General features: G+C 38.8%; 1 protein-coding gene across 2 annotated transcripts in view; it reads right to left on the bottom strand.

Moving 5' to 3' along the window:
- The window catches only part of Grid2 (glutamate ionotropic receptor delta type subunit 2), a 1,432,020-nt gene that overhangs the window by 228,728 nt on the left and 1,180,412 nt on the right, over nt 1-22,880 (bottom strand). For both annotated transcript variants that reach the window (XM_028880742.2, XM_028880745.2), the window contains exon 13: nt 15,207-15,402. In XM_028880742.2, coding sequence (XP_028736575.1) covers nt 15,207-15,402 — 196 coding nt within the window. The remainder of the gene's footprint in view (nt 1-15,206; nt 15,403-22,880) is intronic.

Below are 22,880 nucleotides of genomic sequence, written 5' to 3'. Positions count from 1 at the left end.
AAGCCTTGGAGCTAAGATGGATCGCTGTTGATACTGTGGTGAGAGAAGATTGATGTACAGAAGGGGAAAGGTACGTTAGTTGTTTCTACAGTCGCGGAGAGTAATAATGACATGAATTGCTAAACTGTGACTAAAAAAAAGGAAAGGTGAGAATTAATAGGAGGAGGCTACACAGGCAGCTTGGAGAGTCAAAGTAATTAATCCACTTTGTAAGAAAAATGCAGATAATAAAAATTCCTCTTTAGTTTCCAGTGTGTAGAACAGGCAGGGCATTGGTGCTGTTGAACTGAAATAAGAAATATGGACAGATAAGCATCAACTTGCTAAGAAAGATAATTAGCTCAGTGTCAGACATCAGGCTGGCAGGGGCTGGCAGGGCACCAGGTAGAGAAGCAGAGCGAGTGGATAAGTGATGTTTTCTTCTGACAGAACAGATGCCAGTACCATGGTGCAGCAACATTTGCCATTTGATGTATCCCTCACTTAACCTCAACTAGTTGATGAATTGCAAATGAAGAACAAAGACAGGGCAGGGTTTGTGTCTTGGTGCTTACAAATCCAGGCATGTGTGTGTTTATATTACTCTGTATTATTGTATATTGTATTACATGTATACATTATATATACACATATTTATTCCAAATACATATATGTACACACACATAAACACACATGAAATCCTTCACATATCATCCACATCAATGATAAAAAGCTTTTAGATTCCCTAGATGAATTCTCAGAAGATAACTTGTGAACAGTGTTTTCAGAATGTCCTGGATTACTTATAAATGTAATTATTGAGGGTCTATTCTAAGCTCGGTGACTTTTAATCCCTAAGTGTGAAGCTTGAGAGTAAGCATGTGGAACAGTCTGTCCAAAAGGTGATTCTTTAAAAGTTTAAGAAGTGTGAGAGCCTCTCAAATAGTGCTAAGAATTTTAGTTAGCTTTGGGGAACTGAGTCACAAGTTCTTTATCTGTGCTGGATGGGAAGAGCAAAAGATAGTGATAAGGGCTTTGGAATGAAGACATGCATAGGTGCTAATTAGATATATGGACTCAGGTAAAGCATATCACCTTATTACATGTAAACTTTGAGGCTTTACAATCAATTTATCTAGAACAGCATCGTGTTCCCTTCTAGCTCTGTAATTGCAATTAATTTGGAGAAATTGGGTCATGGTCAGAGAAAATATCAGGAAAACAAATTCTTGTTAATTGCAAATGACAGAAGGGTGAGTTTCTCACTGATGTGACACAACGCTGGATGGACGGATAGATAGATAGATAGATAGATAGATACATAGATAGATAGATAGATATAGATGATAGATAGAGATAGACAGACAGACAGATAGATAGTGCTCAAGGCAAGATGGGAGGCTCATCTGGCTCTCAATATCAGGAGTATCCATCTCCAGAAGTATGGTTCATGTTTCTGTGCTCAAGATGAGCAGTGCATCAAGGATGAAGTGTGTCAAAGCAGAAATGTGCAAATCATGGCTATCAGGAGGCAGAGAGCTTTTGTGCTAGCTGTCTTCTCCTTTTCCCCCTTTACCTCCAGCTTATGCCCACATTGAGGGCATGTCTTCCTCCCTCAGGTGATATTCTCTGGAAATGCTCTCACAGATAAACTCTGAAGAATGCCATATGAATCTCCTAGGCAATCCTCAATCCAATTAAATTGACAAGATTGCCATCACTCAACAGCATCAATTTTGATTTTCATTTGTTAAACTGTCCAAACCTCACTCCACATTCTGATTTGTGTCTCTTGATAGACTTAATCGATTGCCAGCTTTTTCTGGCTTAGAAAATCACTAATGTGGCAAGCTATTTTGTGGGAGAGATTAAAGCTTGTGTTTCAGAACTTTATATGATAAGCCAGCACAACTTAATTTTCTTTTTTTATTTTATAATTTAATTTAATTTTACATATCAGCCACGGGTTCCCTTGCTCTCCCCCCCCACCACCTTCTCCACAGTCCACCCCCCATTTCCATCTCCTCTAGGGCAAAGACTCCCCTGAGGATTGAGTTCAACCTGGTAGATTCAGTCCAGGCAGGTCCAGTCCCCTAACTTAATTTTCTATTGGAATACATTTGAGAGACAATAATTTTTAAGTTTGTTACACAACATAGCACTTATTGAAATGTATATTAAAATTGATCATAATTTTATATATTTCTACATTCTCTACAGTGAAAGTGCCCACTCTTAATAAAATAGAAATATACAGGTCATGGGTAGGTAGGCATATGATAGATAAATATATATTGATGCATGTTATATATAATTAGTTATATAGATATATATATCATATATATGATATATGATAACTAATACATTGACAGATGAAAGATAGATAGATAGATAGATAGATAGATAGATAGATAGATAGATAGATAATAGATTGATTGATGGTGATGGCATATAATGATGAGAATAAAGAGAAATTGGAATTTTGTGTTGTGTTTGTATAAATAGGAGTTTGCGATTAGGTGCTTTGGTAAACACTATGGTTCTTAAATGTTAAAAATGTTTTTTTAGAAACAAAATGATCATATGATACAGCAATTCTACTTCTGAATATAAAACCTTAAGAATTAAAAGGAAGAGTTCTAATAGATAATTGAATACCTGTGTTAATGGAAGTATTAGTCACAATGCCCATGAAGCAAATGTTTCCCATGTGTCCACTAATAGTGAAAAGACAAGCAAAATATAATACATGCATTCTAGCATAACATTTTCCTATCATCATCATAATGATAGTCTTTACTTTTTCCGGGTAGCCATAGCAAACTAATTGAACAAAACAAAGCAGAGATGGCTGTGGTAATGGCAATAATACCTCCTGGCAGGAAGAAGAAGAGGGCCACAGAGCCTTCAACTGGGATTTCACCGTTGTTCCTTTCTGCTGGCCTATATATGGCTCCAAGTGGTCTTGGGAGATGCTAGTGTGTACAGACATGGAAAGTCAGCTGAAGGTGGACTTTATGATGCAACCTCCACAAGGTCATCATCCTTGTCATGCTGGAACCTTTCAGTGATGCACCTATACTCTTTTAAGCAACCCTCCACATATGTTCTGTAAGTAAGCCCAATAAACCCATTGCTTCGCCAAGTTGGACTTTGGACTTTGGCTTGCCATTGGTACTTTATCTGGAGTGAATAGACATTTGTTCATGTATTCCCCAGAAAAGCTAAGACAACAACATGAAGTGGATACAGTTCAACCTTAAAATGAAAGATAATGTTGACACATGTAGTGACATGGATGAACTGTCAGGATACTTTTCTAAGTGATATAAGCCAGTCACAAAAGGACAGATACTGTATGGACCCACTTATATGTGATACTTAGAACAATAAAGTTCATAGAGATGAAAGGTAAAGTGGTAAATGATAATGGACTGGGGGCAGGAATAATGGGGACTTAATGCAGTTTTAGTTTTACAAGACAAAGCTCAGAAGAGGTATGATCGTTGTATAACAATGTGAATCTATTCACTATCCTTTAACTGCACACTTAAAATACCGAAGACGCTAAATTTTATGTCACTTGTACTTTAGCCCAGTTTAAAAATTAAATTAAACCTTTTGATAGAAATGTATGGGATCAACAAGATGGTTCAGTGGGTAAAGTCATCTACTGCCAAGTCTTTGAAGAACTGAGTTGAATCTCCCGGTCCCACATGGCAGAAAGAGAGAACTGCAAGTTGTCTTTTGACCTCCAATGTGACGTACACACACACACACACACACAACACACACACACACACACCTCATAAATATACAAAGTAGTACAGTTTAAAAGTTTATGCTAAATATTATTAAAATATTAATATGATGTGACCAAATTATACTGCAAACTCCTTATGACTTCAAAAGTAAATATCTATCATAGTTGCTGATTTATTGAAAATCTATCTTGCATTTAGAGACTCTGATATCTGTTACTATGTTTAACAGAGGATTTTATTTTCTACCAAGGATAAGCATGATTTTATACTGTAACACATTTGTAGCTCCAAATACTCTTGAGGCATTCATTCTTTATTTAGTTATTTCTCAGGCTGAGCTGGTGCTATACTGTAGAGCTATAGAGGATTTTGCAAGATAGATTGATTTAAAATAATGAAAATAATAGTTACAGATATTTAATGAGTGAGGAGAATTTGAAATCAGAAGCTTTAGTGTCTCAAACGACAATGAATTTGGAAGTGTAAAGAGAGAAATATAGGCTGGTGATCACTGCCTTTGTGCTTCATCTGGAGAACTGAATTAAGCAGTTGAGAAGAAAATTGCAGCATAACAAAGAACTCATAAATTAGATGAAGTGGAAGGGAGGGAGAGGGGATGGAAGGAGGAAAAGACTTGTTATGGATTTGAAGGGACAACTAGAAGCTGAGGCCCACAGGGCACAAATGGTGTCTATACAGGTTTCTGACTACCACTGAGGGATCAGATATTAAAAATGCAAAGAGCATGTTAAAGGCACTTTGTGCAAGGGAAACAAGCAGACAAGCAGGATAGCTTGACATCTTCATTAGAAAATACTCATAGAGAATTATTTTAAACTGTTGAGGCTTATATCACCGTATATCATGTTTTAAAATCCTTGTTTCTCTTCAGTCTCATAGAAGTGCAAACAGTGAATGGTTTAAAGACGTATTTACAGAACCACTTTTTTTCCCCCTGCTCTTTGCAAAGTAAATGCCGTTCTGTAAAAATGCTGGCTGCTAAAAGAAGTGTGTTCTGAAGTGCACGCTAGGGCATGTGGATTTACAGCAGAAAGTGACTAAACACCATTTTCTGCCATTGTTCCCTGGCAGCAGAAGTGTAGATGTGGGAATGACCAGGGAGATGAGAGCATCAAGGGTGAAGGGAAGACTATCAAAGACAAAAGATTTCTGTATCATTCATATTGCAAAAGAGCTGGGCCAGGTGCCACAAGGTAGATCCCTGGTTAGCCAGGAAGCTGGGGCAGGATTTCAAGTCCAAGACTTGCCTGGGTTACAGAGTGGTTCCAAGCCAGACCTTATTTTTAAAACATCTGTTTTTAAATATAAAAGGAGATGGGCTGGAGACACAGCTCAGTGGGAGAGTTTGACACAGAATGGGAGCCCCTGGGTTCAATCCACAATAACACAACAGAGACATTAAATTTATAAAACTGTAATAGAAATGGACAAGTAAAGATTTGCAATCTATAGATGTGCAAAATATACCTTTGAAAATGTTCAATTTCACAAAAACATTCAGAATACAGAAAATTGAGGCGAAAAACTATTCATTCATCATTTTCACCAAATGAAAAACAAAATAGCTCTAATACCACTTAATTCTAAATTTCTGGCAGGAAGTGAGGGGAATATATGTTCATATGATTATTCACAGTAGGGATTGGTATGTCTTTAGAGACCATATTACATAACTATAAATATGCAAATGTGATTGACCTCCGACTTACAATGCCACTTTTAGGACTGTGTCTATAAAAAAAAAAACTAGCACAAAATGCATGTTTATTATTGCTGTTTTGAGGATAAAGTAAACTTCCATGTATTTACCAAGTTCATAGGCTATTTGGAAGGTATAGCAATGATGTACAGGTCATATATTCTAACCTGAAACAAGTTTATAATATAGAAATTCAAAAAGATAAAGGCACAATGTGCCTTTTTTATTTAAGACAATCCAAATATGAACCAGGGACCAACAAGAGGGCTCTGTAGTCAGAAGGGCTCAGTGCCAGGTCTGATGGCCTAGGTTCAATCCACACAGTGGAGGAAGAGAACCCACTCTAGCAAGTGTCCTCTGATCTTCATTCAAGAATGGTGGCAGGTGGCATGCACTTTCCACAAACACACAAATAAATAAATATAAGGAAAAACATGACTCAAGCTAAAATCCTTGATGCATATGTGAACTTATTTGTATACACCATCTGATTAAATGAACAGGAAACGTGAGAAAACCACGTGCCCCACTGTCAGTGGACGCTGACCCTGGGGGTAAAACGAGGTGAGCAAAGTGAACCGATTTTAGAATTCTAGTAGGATTATGAGTTTATTTTTCCCAGCAGAATTTTTAGGAATACATGGCATTTTCCGATTTGCAAAAGTTTTAAAGTAAGAACTGAGCAAACCGTCAGTGTTATTAAAGTACTTCCTGTCCAAGAAGCCCTGAGCACAGCGGGGACGCTGAAGTCAAGAGTTCCTGGGCAGGTTTTCCGCTTGAGTTCAAGAGCGTGTGTTAAAGCAGCCCGAGCCACAGACTCGTGGGGCTCCCAGGAGGAAACCATCATTGTTGCAAGAAGTCAGTGAGTAGATGGCATAGAACTGAGAGTGATTAATGAGAAGAACTTGAGTCGATAAGGATTCTGTCCTGGCTTCAAAATCCAGTTTTCACTATGAAAAAGAGCAATCTGAAGACCATGCACTCTGACAAACAGTGTCATCCTTACACACACATGGCACCTCATTATTTTGATCAGGATCTACTCCACACGTATTTTTTTTTTTTTCTGAGCATCAAGATAAGAACGTACCTGTAACCTGCTTTGTGTGCTCCAGAATCTGACATACTGAAACGCCAGTTAAAATGCCAGTGAATATTTAAGAAGTTCTTAACTCTAGATTTCTCCTTCTCTTTTTGAGTAGATACAGAATCAACACTGAATTTGATTAAAAAATCCACAAGGGTTATTAACTAAAATAAGTCTTAAAAAGAGCAATTAGAAATACCCATCAAACGCAAGGGATGGACTACGAGACTGCAGAATGACTACATGGACTCTGCCTCTCTCTTTCTCCCTCTGCCGTGAGGTTCTCCTCTTTAGACTGTGTGATTACTAACACCTACATAAAAACTCTGATTTCTGGAGAGACTGAAAACACACCAATGCGATCCAAGCTGCGGCTGCGGGAGTGGGGGTGGGGCTTGTGCTAAAGTGAATCACATTGTTTAATGCCATCATTTGGCAAGACGGCAAAAGTAGCTAGCACATTGCCAGCTCCAAGCCCAGCACTGTGACAGCCCACTGCTTGGCCTCTCACAGCCCAGGGCTGCTTAGTTTCTCTGTTTTTCTCAAGGAGTGTTCAGCTTGATGATTCTTTTTTTTTTTTTTTTTTTTTTTTTTTTTTTTGTAATAAGGGCCTACGCCAGATTTTAAAGTTATACACCCAGTCCGTTTATCACCAAGTTGTTCACTGAAACTCATTTGATCCATCTTTCAGCTTCAGGCTCATTATGTTTACTCTACTTTGGCATTTCCACTCAATGCCAAATGATATTACAGAGCTGGAAGAGGAGGGGAAGGGAATCACTAGAAAAGAAAATATGGCTCCCATGGGTTAGTGATACCTAAGACCAAGATTAAGTATAAACACAATTGTACCATGGTTGATATTTGTGTTCTATACATGGGCTTTCCCCTGCTTTGTATAACTTGGTCTGTATGTATTCACTCCATCTTAAAGTCTAGCATTCATTAGCTAGTCTCCATCCTAGCCCCCAAAATCTGAGCAAGCAATGCACTCTAACCTTGGCTACTTATAGAACAAAGCTGACCAGGCCCTTTACCCTGATGTCTTGGGGATCAGAGGTGTTCACATCTCAATATGCCCCTGCAAACATGTACATCCGTCTGGCACTCATGGTTCAACATCTCATCATTCCTTGTTTAGAGCCACAGATATGTTTGGCTTTGTTTGCTCACCATCATGCCAAGCCCTAGGTTCCTGGATCATTACTTATATATCAGTGATATGGGTGGACACATAAGCAGATTTTAAATAGCTCTCCAGATACTTCCACTGTGCTTTCATGAGTTACATCATCAGCACAATCCTTGGGTTTAGGGAGACTGTATAATTAATTATCATGTGGGAATTCTCAAGAGAGAAAGGTGATATAGTGAACAGTGCTGAAAGTGCTGGGAAAATGAGACCATCTTAGGCAAACCAAAATGCATGGCTCCCTGACCTATATCCCCCATTTGCTTTTTGAAGACTTCTTCTACCTTCTTTTGCTCATTAGGACCTGCTTCTCCTCTGGGGAACTGTGAGGCTTCTACTTGTCTCACTTGGTGCTGTTTTCCTTTGCTACAACATTCACAGCATCAGGGTGGATTGGAACCTTTTCATTATTCCAATACTCCTGGATGTCTGCCACTGACATCCTCTAGTCTTCCAGCTCCTGTCACCAGACTGTACTACCTGCTACTCATCTGCTCATCCCCTCAGCTCTCCTTGGTTTTACTATATGGTTTTCTGTCACTCTTCTGTGTGCCAGCTCTCTGTGTATTTTTTGGATCTAGACATTCTTTTCCAGTAACTGATTTCCCAGTCTCTTGTCTTCCTCATTGCCAAAGAGTGCTTTTCTTTTTATTCCAGTCAAGCACTCCACCACACCATGCCATCTTTAAACACAGCAGCAGTGCTCTTAATAATCTCAATTTCAAATGTGTCCTTTCAGAACCAACCTCATACTACTTTGAACTCTATTATTCTAGCCTACAGAACCCATCATCCCCTCAGTCTCATTCTGACTGGTAATTGATTGTTCCTACCATCTTCTTGGTGTCCTTAGTTTTCCTTTGTGATCACATTCATATGCAGATCAGAATCCATGACAGCAATAATAATAATCACTTGTTTGTGTATAATCAACTCTGTTGTCCCTGTTGTTTTCTCTGATACTTATTTATCTGACACCAGATCTGGTGAAATTTACCATACCCACTCCGTGTTTACTCTCAGGCTGCTGAACAGGACAGACAGAGGGACTAACTGTGCTGATGTACTGCATTACTAGTTGCATCCACCAATGTAAAATAACTCTTATCTAGGAAGTCTGCTGACCCTAAGTTTCTTCCATTTTCCAGAATTTCCATCCCTATTCCTTTATTCCCCAAATCTCCAAACTAAGACAAAGACCTAGGCTCTTGTTTATTTGTGTAAATAAAAAATAGTAATAAATGACCTCTGTGTTCCTGTCACTGCATCCCTCTATCACCCACATGTGTGTCTCTCTGCTGCCTCTTCTTTCTTCCAGTTTTGGATGGATTGTGCTAATCCTCAGTCCTCCAGTTGAGATTTACAAAGTATCTCCTACTTAGGTTTTCCAGCAATTCTGTCATCTCTCTCCTGAAGCATGAATTTCCTTCCTACTTACAATCCCTTCACTCTACAGACATGGTACCCATCTACTTTAGGGACTTTTCAAAAAGTCCCTAAACCTGGATGGGTGGCAGTGGCGCATGCAGTACTCGGGAGGCAGGGCCAGGCAGATCTCTGTGAGTTGGAGGCCAGCCTGGGCTACAGAGTGAGATCCAGGACAGGCACCAAGAACTACACAGAGAAACCTTGTCTCAAAACCAAACCAAACCAAACCAAAACAAACAGTCCCTAAACCTCTCATCCCTCTCAGAAACCACATGTCTCAGCATCCTGTTAGGCAAACTTTTCAAAGAACGTGTCTACTAGGATTGTGTGTCATTGGTATAGCACTTCTTACCATGGAAGAGGCCCTGGGTTCTACCCCAGAGGAAAATAAAGCAGCTTTTTCTTCCTCTACTTTTTTTTTAAAGCAAGAAGTATAGTTTTATTTTCTCTATGATGTGTAAAACAATTAGGGCCAACATTTTAAAACAAAAATGAAGAAGCCCCACTCCCTGTGGGGGAAAAATGACATTGAAATGGGGACAGAGCTGTGGAGATGGGTCAGTACATCAGCCCCGATGAGCTAGAGCAGCTCTGACTGGTCCAAGAAGTGAAGATACGGGAAGGACATAGGAGGGAGGCAAGGGATGACAGTTTACTAAGCACATGGGCCCCGAATGGACCACAAGGTGGAAGTGGGAGCTGTGGAGTGAGTCTGGGTGGAGGGAGGGGTTCTCAGAGGACCAGTGTATCCATGAGCGGACTTCAGTGGAGGAGGCCCATGCATACTGTGTGGAGGGATGGGACCTGCATGACCCACGGGAGATATAAAAGGAGGCTCCTGTCGTGGCATGCCCATCAGAGGAGGTCCAGGATGAGGCATTCCCGGAGGTGGCTCGGGTGTTGGCTGCCCCTCAGAGTCTAGAGGCCCACCCAGCATAAGAGTGTCCTAGGCCGTGGGGGGCTATGGTGAGCCAGCTGCATTCGGGAAATCCCTAGATGGTGCATCCCACCTGGTAGGACTAGATGAGGATGTGAATGACCGTGACCAGGATGCCCAGCTCCTGGAGTTTCTAGTGCTGGGGGGAGCACGTCCTCCAGCTCCAGCTGGCATAGGTGGTGGGGGCATGGCTGTGGGTATCCCAGGAGGGAGGGCTCCAGGAGGCGGCACTGGAGGTGGGAAGGAGCCACGAGGAGGCATGCCTGGTGGGGGAAGCCCAGAACCCAGGGATGAAACTACAGGACTGGGGACACAGGGTGGAGGGGGGTGTATCTGCAAACAGCTGATGAGGGCAGTCAGCCTGGGATAGTGGGTTCTGGGCTGCTAGAAGTCGTTCAGCTGCTGAGCCATGACACTTGCCCATAGAGTCCTTCTTGAAGGTATAAGACACAGTGATAGGGTGATGATGAAGTTATGGCTCATTCATGGCTACAGTTGCTGTATCCAAAGCATCAAATAAAGCAAAATTAATGAAGGCATAAATCTCGGAGTTGCCTGTTCCAGGGTCCTGCATAATTTTGGGGATGGTAAGATGACTGCAAAGATGCTGAAAGAATCATGAAGCAGCTTCTCATAGATTTCTGGGTCCACTCCTATCAGCTTCCCATAGAGTTTGATCATATTCCTAATCTTAGTGCATAATCAGCATCTTCCTCACTCAAGAATTCAACAAAGTCATAGCCTTGCTGCTTCGTCAAAATGTAACTTCAGTCAGATTACATTTCTGTCAAAAACCCTCTTGAGCTTCCTAATCCTCATAGTTGAAAGCCAAATCAGAATATTCTCGACAGTCCTGCATTACTATGAAGTAAACTCTACTATGCACAAGAATCATTCTCAAATCTTGTAACAAAGGTCCACTTTCAGAGGACTTGGGTGGGGCTGAGAGTCTGTGTTTATCATCAACTCTGGGGTGGGGTGGGGCTCTTACTGTCACCTCAGAGGGCCGTGCTTTAAAGAAGACGACCTTGTGTGACTTTCTCCACTTCACCTCTTGATCCTCTAACTCTGTGCTCTCAATGAATCTCTGCTACAGATGCTGGAGGTTTACTTCACCAGGTCACATTCCCTTTCATAGTCTAGGAAAATCCAGGCATTGCCTACCTTGGAACCTTTGCACTGGCTGACTCTCTGTCTAAAAATATTTTGCCTAGAAACACACCACTATTTCTCAATCTCACTCTCTGTCTCTCTTTGTCAGTTTCTCTGTCTCCCTTGGCCCCCACACACTGCTTCAAGTTTTTATTCCAGTGTCTCCTTCACAGTGAAGCCTTCCTTGGTTACCAGATCTAAGGAGCTGGAATAACAGCTTGTCCACACCCCAAAGCTCTGCACTTTCTTTCTCTTTAACTTTCCTCACTCCTGAACACACAATAGTTTTTTTTTCTTTATTGTCTGCCTCCCTTGCTAGAAGGTTAACTCCAGGGAAGCATTTGTTCCCATTTCTTTTCACCAATGTGACAACTGCCTGATACACAGAAGGTACTCAAAAATAACAGTTCACTTCCTGAAAAAAATTCTCAGTTGCATTTCCCAAATCATATCTTTTGAATACTTATGCAAAAATCCCCAGGCAGAACACAGCAACATATTAGTTTTAGTTTAATTAGGATGGCTCAGTCCACGTGACTGTCTTACAAGAATATGAACTCTCCACTTACTGTTCGTTTACACAGATGTCTCTGGCACAACAGAACAAAGATACCTGAGGGGATCAGGTTATGCCTTCCAGGAGGGGAAACTGGTAGCTCAATTAAGAACAAGTAGCGCCCAAGACATTAATGAGATCTATTCAAAGTTATAGATTGTAAGGACTGTTCTTCCCAGCGATGCGGGTTTCTCTGTGAGGCAGTTACTGCAGATATGGATTTCTGTTAGAGATACAGCTGAAGGACTTTTTTTTTCTTTTTTTCTTTTTCCTGCCTCCACAAATTAGAAACCAATGACAGAGAAGAGGAAGCAGCTATGTGAGCTGTGCAAGGCCAGTTTCTGGACAAAGAACCCACAGTCAGGCTTCGTGTCTTATAGGTCTGGATTTCAGAACCTTCGATGAACTTCGACAGATCAAGGAGGTTATTGTTCGGTGGTTGATTTTCCTTTTTTAGTAAAACTTGCCCTAAACCTTACAAACTGAACCCAAATACACTTTATTATTACAGCCAATCCTGTAGCCAGTCAATTTTCAGCTGCTTCCAATTTGGGGAAAGAAATCTACAAACGCATTTGGCACAGGCTTGCTTACTCATCATGTCAGTCCTCATTACCCTTCCATAAAAGGCAGAAGACAACGTCTCAGGACTGGACTTCCTCTGTTCAACTAACTTTCCTAATCAGCCAACTCTCAGGAAATAGAAATTGCTTTCTACTTCTCATACTGTGCTTTTTTTTATTATACCATAATTATAAATAAAGGAGGAAGCAGTAAATGATAGAGTTTTGTAGCTACAAATTCTTCATGTGTCCATTCTCTTGTTAATCTCCCAAACTATCTTAAAAGATAGGTTTCTGTCTCTGCTCATATTATTTATTGAAGCTTTACATATGTCATATTATTTCATCTTTATTATTTACATATTTTTAGGTTTTGGAGATGGAATCTTGCTATGTACCCTAGGCTGGTCTAGAACTCACAGTTCTCTTGCTTTTGTCTCCCAAATGCTGGGATTACAGAAGAAAATCAACATGAGTGGCTTTATTTAATGTTGACAAAACCTGTGTAACCTAGGAATTCTTATCATCATGATGAAACTCTCAAGGCCCAGGGAGATTCTAAAGTATACGTGACTATTTACAGAATTTATTTAAAAAAAAATCAAGCTATCCTCAAATCCAGGATGTGAGGACATTTGAGCTCATGTTTTTTTTCTTCCAATGGGATTATTATTGTCAATGAGTGAAGTGAGAGACATTGAGAAAAAACTATGAAGTGTACATTGTCTCTTCACTCTATTAAAAAAAAACTCATGATATCTATCACCATTTAAATCATGTTTTATATCTCTTTTGTCTTCCTTACCAGACTCCAGCTCATGAGCCCAGTGACCTTTTCTGTAATGCTGAACAAATCTCTACTTCATATCTAGGGGCCTGGTACATAGCTAGTATTTAACAAATATTTGGAAAAGGATATACTGATGCATAAGTGACTGCATATGTTGGTTTTAAAATACTTTTTTGAGATTATATATGTTTGATGAAAGAAAATGTACTCTCTCTGGGCAGCTTTCCCTACTGAAATGTAGTACAATTACAAAATACAAATTTTTATCTATACTAATCTTCAAAAATAATATTTCTGTTTTTCTGCAATAGAAGGTGATGCTGGGGGATGACTGAGGGCCTCATCTACACTGAATACATACTCCTGTGTGAAAGTACTCCTCCTGGCCTGTAAGATTCATTTTTGGTGGTCAATAATATGAAGGAAACTTATTTCTTCCAACCCTTTAAAAGACTAATAAAAAGCTCAAATGAACTCACATTCTGTGAGTACCTACATGATAAACCCAAAACATCCACCCTTTCCTCCTTCCCTCAATATACATGCTTAACCACACACTGGTCCACAATCCACTCCTAGCCTTCTACTCTGTCAATGCCATGTTAATCTTCCAGGAGCCAATGGTCCTTTTGACAAAGACAAGAAAAGTCATATTTCTTTTTTCTTTTTCTTTTTTTTTTTTTTTTTTTTTTTTTGGTTTTTCGAGACAGGGTTTCTCTGTGTAGCTTTGCGTCTTTCCTGGATCTTGCTCTGTAGACCAGGCTGGCCTCAAACTCACAAAGATCCTCCTGCCTCTGCCTTCCAAGTGCTGAGATTAAAGACGTGCACCACCACCACCCGGTGAAAAGTCATATTTCCAATCAACACTTTGGTCTTTAGATTTGGCCAACACTTTGGATTTATATAATGAGGGCAAAGACATCAGATGATTCTTTGAATAGATCAAGATCATGCACTTCCTTCCTTAAAGGCTACTCCTGACATGCTAAGAATGCTCACATTCTCATAAGCATTGTTAATATTTGTAAAGAAGATGACATAATCAGCATCCATTCTCAAGACAATGACACCAATATGGCCTCAGGAAAGATGATTTAAGTTGATCCCAGAGGCTGAGAGCCATACTGGAACAGGAATAATAAAATCCTCCTCCAGGAGTGTGCTTGCCCTCTGAGCAGGAAGCTCAGACTTGGGGTCAGAATTATTCTGATATGGAAGGTCATAAAGAAAAAGTGAGCATTACTATTTCTGTTATTGATATTCATTCATTTGTATGTTTGTTTATTTGTTTATTCAATGATCACCTAATGAATGTCAACCAGAGTAAGCCACTGGTTATAATTTTAAGCAAAATTTACCCAGTTCTTTCATGGAGGCTATTGGGAGCTGAATTGCTTGTATATGCTTGTAAATAAACTACATCCAGAATGAAGAATAGCTCTTATTTTTTTTTTTTTTTTACAAATGTGTAAAAGCCTTTCTAAGCCTTTTAAATATATCTACTTCTAAATGGTGGTTATAGAAAAATAAGCAGATAAAGATTTTCTCCTTGGAAAACAGAAACAGTCAGTCATAGGAATTGTATTTGTGGACAAGATTAAATTTTTCTTTCAAATAGCTTTAGATAATCGCAAGCAAAGATAAAGTTTTAGTCTTAAAAACAAATGCTGTGTAAAAAACACCTTGAGTCATTTAAATGAATTGGATAACATGAATGATATTTGGAATGGGATTTGGGAAAACTTATTTAGTCATCGTGTTTGTAAGTCCTTAATCCTTTTCTGAACAAAAGGACAGCATCAGCTTTTAGTTTTGGATTTCCAAGGGGAAGTTATTTCCAAGGGAAAGACATCACAGGGGACCTAGAATTTTCTCTATGAGAATATGAGTTGCATGAGACCTTCCTTAAGACAATAAAAATATAATTTACCTGAAAATTCATTGTCAGAATTATAATAAAAGAGAAAAAGAAATGTCAACTTAGCCATGACCATGTTGAAGACAATCTGCTAAAGACTATGAATGAAGTGCATGGTACCTTTTGGATGCCTGCTTGGGACTCCAGAACATTGTTCTCTGACCCATTGCTTCGGTTGATCATTCTCCACATCTGGGAATACATGCTGTCCCTCTCAAAAGGATTCAGCCCCTTCATGCGGACATGCTGATACACTGCAGAGTCCAAGACTGTGCCGTAAGGGATATCTGTTTGCTTGGACAGATCCTGAAGAGACCTTGGTTATTGGGAGAGAAGAGAGACATAAGAAAGAGTGCTGAGTATTGTTACATAGAATACAACTGAAGAAACAAAAGGGCCATTCACGCCAAAGCCAGACACGAAACAACTTTTCTTAACTTCTGGTTTCTTAATATTGAAATGCAATGTTTAAGAAGAACTGCTTTAAGTTACAGACCACAAGTTATCAAGAAACAACATCATTAGCAAAGTGAAGGTGAAGGTTTTAGTACTAATGCTTTCGCTGTGTGTAGAGGCTTCATGGGGGAAAATTGAGCTATCTCATCAAAGCAGAGGCAAATTAGCAGTGACAAATTAAGTTGTTCGTCTGTCTCCCTGTGTGACAAGGCTTTAAAGCTTTTATAACATAATTGTGTTTTACATAAACAGCATGTTTTGAAGTCTAATAAATATGTAAAATCAAGTATTTATGATAGACATTACTGCATGGATAATATATAGTGACAAGCAAGTGACATATATTATCCACACTGGAATGCCTTACATGCAGAACTATTTCACCCAAGTTCCAGATAAGATGGGTTATGAGATTAAATGGGCAGTGTGACATAGCCAATGAGGAACAGAGCCGGGATTCAAATACAGGGCATGAGACCCTGAAGGTCATGTTTCCACTTGAAGGTGCTGGTGTTTCTCTGTTTCCTTGGTTATATTTTATCTAGGGTGTGTGTGTGTGTGTGTGTGTGTGTGTGTGTGTGTGTGTGTGTGTGTGTGTGTGCAGAAAAGGGTGAGGGGGAAAAAGAAGAAAACTGGGAAATAAAGAAGAGGACGAGGGTGAGCAGAGCAAGGAAATAGACAAAGACAGTTAAAAGACTGCTCTGGTAAGTTCAGGCTGTCTCTCAACCATTGCCAGTAGTCTATTGTGGAGGAATCTTTGTGGATTTCTGTGGACCTCTCTAGTACTTTGCTTCTTCCTATTCTCATGTGGTCTTCATTTATCATGGTCTCTTATTCCTTATTCTCCCTCTCTGTTCTACTCTGGTGATAGGATGGCCAAACACCCTAATTGTTGTGCTAGAAACCTCATCCAATGACTGAGGGAACTGGATGCAGAGATCCATAGCCAGGCCCCAGGTGGAGCTCCAGGAGTCCATTTGGCGAGAAAGAGGGGGATTTGAATGAGCGAGAATTGTTGAGACCAAGGTTGGAAAAAGCACAGGGACAAATAGCCAAACGAATGGAAACACATGAATTATGAACCAATAGCTGAGGAGCCCCCAACTGGATCAGGCCCTCTGGATAAGTGAGACAGATGATTAGCTTGATCTGTTTGGGAGGCATCCAGGCAGTGGGACCGGGACCTGTCCTCAGTGCATGTGCTGGCTGTTTGGAACCTGGGGTTTATACAGGGACACTTGGCTCAGCCTGGGAGGAGGGGACTGGACCTGTCTGGACTGAATCTACCAAGTTGAACTCAATCCTCAGGGGAGTCTTTGCCATGGAGGAGATGGGAATGGGGGATGGGCTGGGGGGTAGGCATGGGGGGGTGCGGGAGGGGGAGAACAAAGGAGTCTGTGGCTGATAGGTAAAATTAAATTAAATTATAATAAAATTTAAATAAAAAAGACTGCTCTGGTTAAATTCAGATGGGACACATTTCATACTGAATATATTTTCAGTTTTTATGATAATACTCCAAAATTTCAAAACAATCTTTGAGCTAGAAATAGCATTTCTTTGTCTAAGGTTATATGGCTAGTTTCCTTGATTTTTTTTTAATAGTTTGGGAACTACAAGGAATGGGAATACTTAATCACTCCATCTGCTACTTCTCCAAATCCTGGGTTTGACTTGATCATCACTCAAACTGTCCTCACCCTTGTTCCTTCCCCTTCATTGTGTCTTTCTAACAGTGTACAACAGCTAACTCTCTCACCTTTGTAAACACCTCATCTTTCCTATAAACAGGACTTCAGGAGGCCAGCAGTGGCTACCTTCCTAAATCATGACTTAGGGTGAGAGAGCTGTCAAGTCCCGGGTGTACCCCACAATGCAGCTTGCTTTAATCAGACAATCATGGATTTGGTCTTTTCTCCTTGCACTTCTTGGGTTTAACAATCAAGTGCTGCTCTTTTAACATCTGACAAAACAGACTTCAAAACAGTTCTTACCAGGAGAGATAAAGAGAGTTAGTTCATACTCATTGAAAGGGATTGATCCATCAGAATAACTATAATTCTAAATAAATATATATGTACAAATTATAGGCTCATCCAACTTCTTAAAGCAAACACCACAAGATTAAAAATTATGGATTAACCCAAACAAAATAATAGTGAATGACTTCAATATCTCACTCTCAGCATTTGACAGATCAACTGTCCAAAAGATGAATGAAGAAACACTGGAATTAAATAACATCATAGATCAAATGGACCCAACAGACATCTATAGAACATTCTACTCAAATGCTAAAGAATATACATTCTCTTCAATACCCCATGGAACTGTCTTTAAAAGAGATTGCATACTAGGATAAAAAGAAAATCTCAACAAACAGAAAAACTGAAACTATCACCTATATTCTGACCACAATGAGATGATAAAACTAGATGTGAATGGCAAGAGGAACCATATAAAGTACGTAAATTCATGGAGAGTAAGCAACATAGAACTCAGTGATGATGGATCATTTAGAAATTAAGAAGGAACATTTTCAAAGTTCCTAGAATATCACTAGAATTAAGTGACAATGTAAACATAACATATCCAAATCTGAGAGAAGTGAAAGTTATCTTAACAAGGAAGTTTATAAGTAAAAGTGCTCACATTAAAAATTCAGAGATCCCAAATAATCAACTTGATAAAGAGTCATAAAAATTAGAGAAACAATAACAAACAAACCCCAAAGGAAGTACATGGAGAAAACCAGTGAAGATTAAGGTTAAAATTAAAGAAATATAAATTTTAAAAATAAAAAGAATCAGTAGAACATATTTCGTTCTTTGAAATGTAGAAAAAGAATCACAAACTTAGCCAGTTTAACAAAAAGAAAGAGAAGACTCAAATTAATAAAATTAGAGATTGAAAGGACAGCATGACAATAGACACTGAATACATTCAGATAATTGTGAGAACATACTTCAAAAAGTCATATTCCATTAAATTGAAAACATCTAAAAGAAGTAAGTGGATTTCTAGATGTATAATACCTACTGAAGTTTAGCCAATGTAAAGTAAATAACGTAGATCTTTAACAATCAACAAGATAGAAGCAATAATTAACAATCTCTGAACTAAGAGGGAAAAAAACCTAGGGCTTGGATTCAGTGCAGAATTCTACCAGATATTCAAAGAAAAAACTAAAACCAATAATCCTCAAATTATTTCATAAATTAGAAATGGAAGGAAGAGTTACAAGCTATTTGTAGAAAGCCAGAATCACCCTGACACCAACAAATACAAAGATCCAACCACAGCTCCAAAGAAGGGATTTATCAGCCAAACTTGATGAATATTGACTTAAAAATTCTCAATAAGAATTCAATGAAAATGAATGTACTACATAAGCAAACTTATGGGACACTATGAAAGCAGTTCTAAGAGGAAAATTCATAGCATTAAATGCCCACATAAAGAAGTTGGAGAAATCTCACCCTAGCAACTTAACAGCACACCTAAAAGCTCTAGAACAAAAAGAAGCAAACTCACCCAGGAGGAATAGATGCCAAGAAATAATCAAATTGAGGGCTGAAATCAATAAAATAGAAACAAAGAGAACAATACAAAGAATAAATGAAACAAAGAGTTGGTTCTTTGAGAAAATCAACAAGATAGACAAGCCCTTATCCAAACTAATCAAAAGGCAAAGAGACAGCATCCAAATTAACAAAGTCAGAAATGAAAAGGGAGAGATAACAACAGACAATGAGGAAATCCAGGGAATCATCAGAACATACTTCAAAAACCTATACTCCACAAAATTGGAAAATCTAAAAGAAATGGATGATTTTCTAGATAGGTACTACATACCTAAGTTAAATCGAGACCAGATAAACTATTTAAATAGACCAATAACTCCCAAGGAAGTAGAAACAGTCATTAAAAGTCTCCCAACTAAAAAAAGTCCAGGGCCATATGTTTCAGCACAGAATTCTACCAGATTTTCAAAGAAGAGCTAATACCAATACTCTTCAAACTGTTCCACACAACAGAATCAGAAGGAACATTACCAAACTCTTTTTTATGAGGCTACACTTACCTTGATACCCAAACCACACAAAGATGCAACAAAGAAAAAGAATTACAGACCAATCTCCCTCATGAACATTGATGCAATAATACTCGATAAAATATTGACAAACCAACTCCAAGAATACATAAAAAAAATATCCACCATGATCAAGTAGGCTTCATCCCATGGATGCAAGGATGATTCAACATATGAAAACCTGTCAATATAAACAAACTGAAAGAAAAAAAAACACATGATCATTTCATTAGATGCTGAAAAGGCCTTTAACAAAATCCAACACCCCTTCATGATAAAGGTCTTGGAGAGATCAAGAATACAAGGAACACACCTAAACATAATAGAGGCAATTTACAGCAACCCGATAGCCAACATCAAATTAAATGGAGAGAAACTCAAAGCAATTCCACTAAAATCAGGAATAAGACAAAGCTGTCTGCTCTCCCCATATTTATTCAATATAGTATTTGAAGTTCTAGCTAGAGCAATAAGACAACAAAAGGAGATCAAGGGGATACAAATTGGAAAGGAAGAAGTCACACTTTCACTATTTGCAGATGATATGATAGTATACATAAGTAACCCCCAAAATTCTACCAGGGAATTCCTATACCTGATAAACACCTTCAGTAATGTGGCAGGATACAAGATTAACTAAAAAAAAATCAGTGCCCCTCCTATATACAAATGATAAATGGGATGAGAAAGAAATCAGAGAAAGATCACCCTTTACAATAGCCACAAATAATATGAAATATCTTAACTCTAACTCTAACTAAGCAGGTGAAAGACCTGTATGACAAGAACTTTAAGTCCCTGAAGAGAGAAATTGAAGAAGATATCAGAAAATGGAAAGATCTCCCATGCTCATGGGTAGGTAGGATTAACATAGTAAAAATGGCAATCTTACCCAAAGCAATCTACAGATTCAATTCAATCCCCATGAAAATATCAACACAATTCTTCACTGAACTGGAAAGAACAATACTCAGCTCCATTTAGAAAAACAGAAAACCCAGGATAGCTAAAGGAATCCTGTACAACAAAGTCACCTCTGGAGGCATCACCATCCCTGACATCAAGCTCTACTATTGAGCTATAGTAATAAAAACAACTTGGTACTGGCATAAAAACTGACACGTGGACCAATAGAATCAAATTGAAGACACTGACATTAACCCACCCACCTATGAGCACCTGATTTTTGACAAAGAAGCCAAAAACTGTACAATGGAAAAAAGAAAGCATCTTCAACAAATGGTGCTGGCATTACTGGATGTCAACATGTAGAAGATTGCAAATAGATCCATATCTATTGCTATGCACAAAACTCAAGTCGAAGTAGATCAAAGACCACAACATAAATCCTGTTACAATGAATCTGATAGAAGAGAAAGAAGGAAGCAGTCTTGAACACAGTGGCACAGGAGACCACTTCCTATATATAAAACCAGTAGCACAGACACTGAGAGCAACAATTAAAAATGGGACCTCTTGAAACTGAGAAGCTTCTGTAAGGCAAAGGACACAGTAAATAAGACAAAACAACAGACTACAGAATGGGAAAAGATCTTCACCAACCCCACATCTGACAGAGGGTTGATATCCAAAATACATAAAGAACTCAAAAAGCTAGACATCAAAATACCGAACAATCCAATTAAAAAGTGGGCTATAGAGCTAAACAGAGAATTCTCAAATGAAGAATTTCAAATGGCTGAAAGATATTTAAGGAATTGCTCAACATCCTTAGTCATCAGGGAGATGCAAATCAAAATAACTCTGATATCATCTTACACCTGTCATAATGGCTAAGATCAAAAGCACTGCAGCAACTTACGTTGGAGACGATGTGGAGCAAGGGGAACCCTACTGTTGGTGGGAATGCAAACTTGTACAGCCACTTTGGAAATCAGTGTGGCAGTTTCTCATAAAATTGGGAATCAATCTTCCTCAGGATCCAGCTATACCACTTTTGGACCTATGCCCAAGGAATGCTCAATCATACCACAGGGACTCATGCTCAACTATGTTCATAGCAGCACTATTTGTAATAGCCAGAACCTGGAAACAACTTAGATGCCCCTCAACTTAAGAATGGATTAAGAAAATGTGGTACATATACACAATGGAGTACTACTCAGCAGAGAAAAATAGCAACACCATGAAATTTGCAGGCAATGGATAGAACTAGAAAACATCCTGAATGAAGTAACTCAGATTCAGTAGGACAAACATGGTATGTACCCACTCATAAATGGATACTAGAAGTAAAGCAAAGGATAATCAGCAACAACCCACAACTCCAGAGAAGCTAGCTAATAAGGAAGATTCAAAGAGGGACAAATGGATTGCCCTGGGAAGGGGAAATAGATGAGATCTCCATGAGCAAACTGTGCCTTCTGTACTTAGACCATGCTACAGTGAATGGCTCCTCACCCAGGATTGTGTACAGAGAGAGCACAAATCGGAGCCAAATGGTTATTTTAAAAAGAGGGCACAAATATGTGTGGGTAGGGTGGTAATGTGTGTTTGAAAGGAGTTAGAGGTTGTAGGATTAGAGAGGTAAGGTGGATCTAATAAGAGAGAGGTTGTATGGGTAGGTTTGAGAGGTGAAAATGATAATAATATATTGTATGAAATCCCTAAAGAATTAGTATTTTTAGTTATCCATTTATTTATTCCTTGAAACTTTGATTTGTTTACATAATATAATTTGATTGTGTCCATCCATCACTATCACTGCCTCGCTCCAACTCTTCCTAGAGTTCCCTAGCCAATCTTCCTCCTTCAGGTTTGATCGAGCCCTGTGGACTTTCTAACCTACAAAACACTCTATACTCACTGGAATTTATTGAATTTATTTGGGTCTCCAACTCTAATGATGGATATTTAAGAAATGATATGTGTCTTTGGCACACTGTTCACATCCGATGCTGACGTTCATCAAATTTACAGACTCTGGAATGGGGAACCAACATTTGAAACATTACACAGTATTGTAAACAAGAATAAATGCCCAAGGCAATACACAACCATGGCCATAAATCTCATGTAATATATATTTCTGACCTTCTGGGGTGTTTTTAAATTGAGTTAACTAATGATTTCCTGAAGGTCCTTAAAGCTAAAGCTAGCATTAAATGAAGTTCTGAGAATTCTTCTGCAGTTCACTCATCTCCAGAATGCACAAAATTGATGAAACAAAAATTATGTACCCTGTTTATTATAGGAATACTTTTTATACAAACTTTTAATGGGAA

The sequence above is a fragment of the Peromyscus leucopus genome, chromosome 3 (assembly GCF_004664715.2).
Source record: "Peromyscus leucopus breed LL Stock chromosome 3, UCI_PerLeu_2.1, whole genome shotgun sequence".
Taxonomy (NCBI): domain Eukaryota; kingdom Metazoa; phylum Chordata; class Mammalia; order Rodentia; family Cricetidae; genus Peromyscus; species Peromyscus leucopus.
This window is presented reverse-complemented; position numbering and strand designations above follow the sequence as displayed.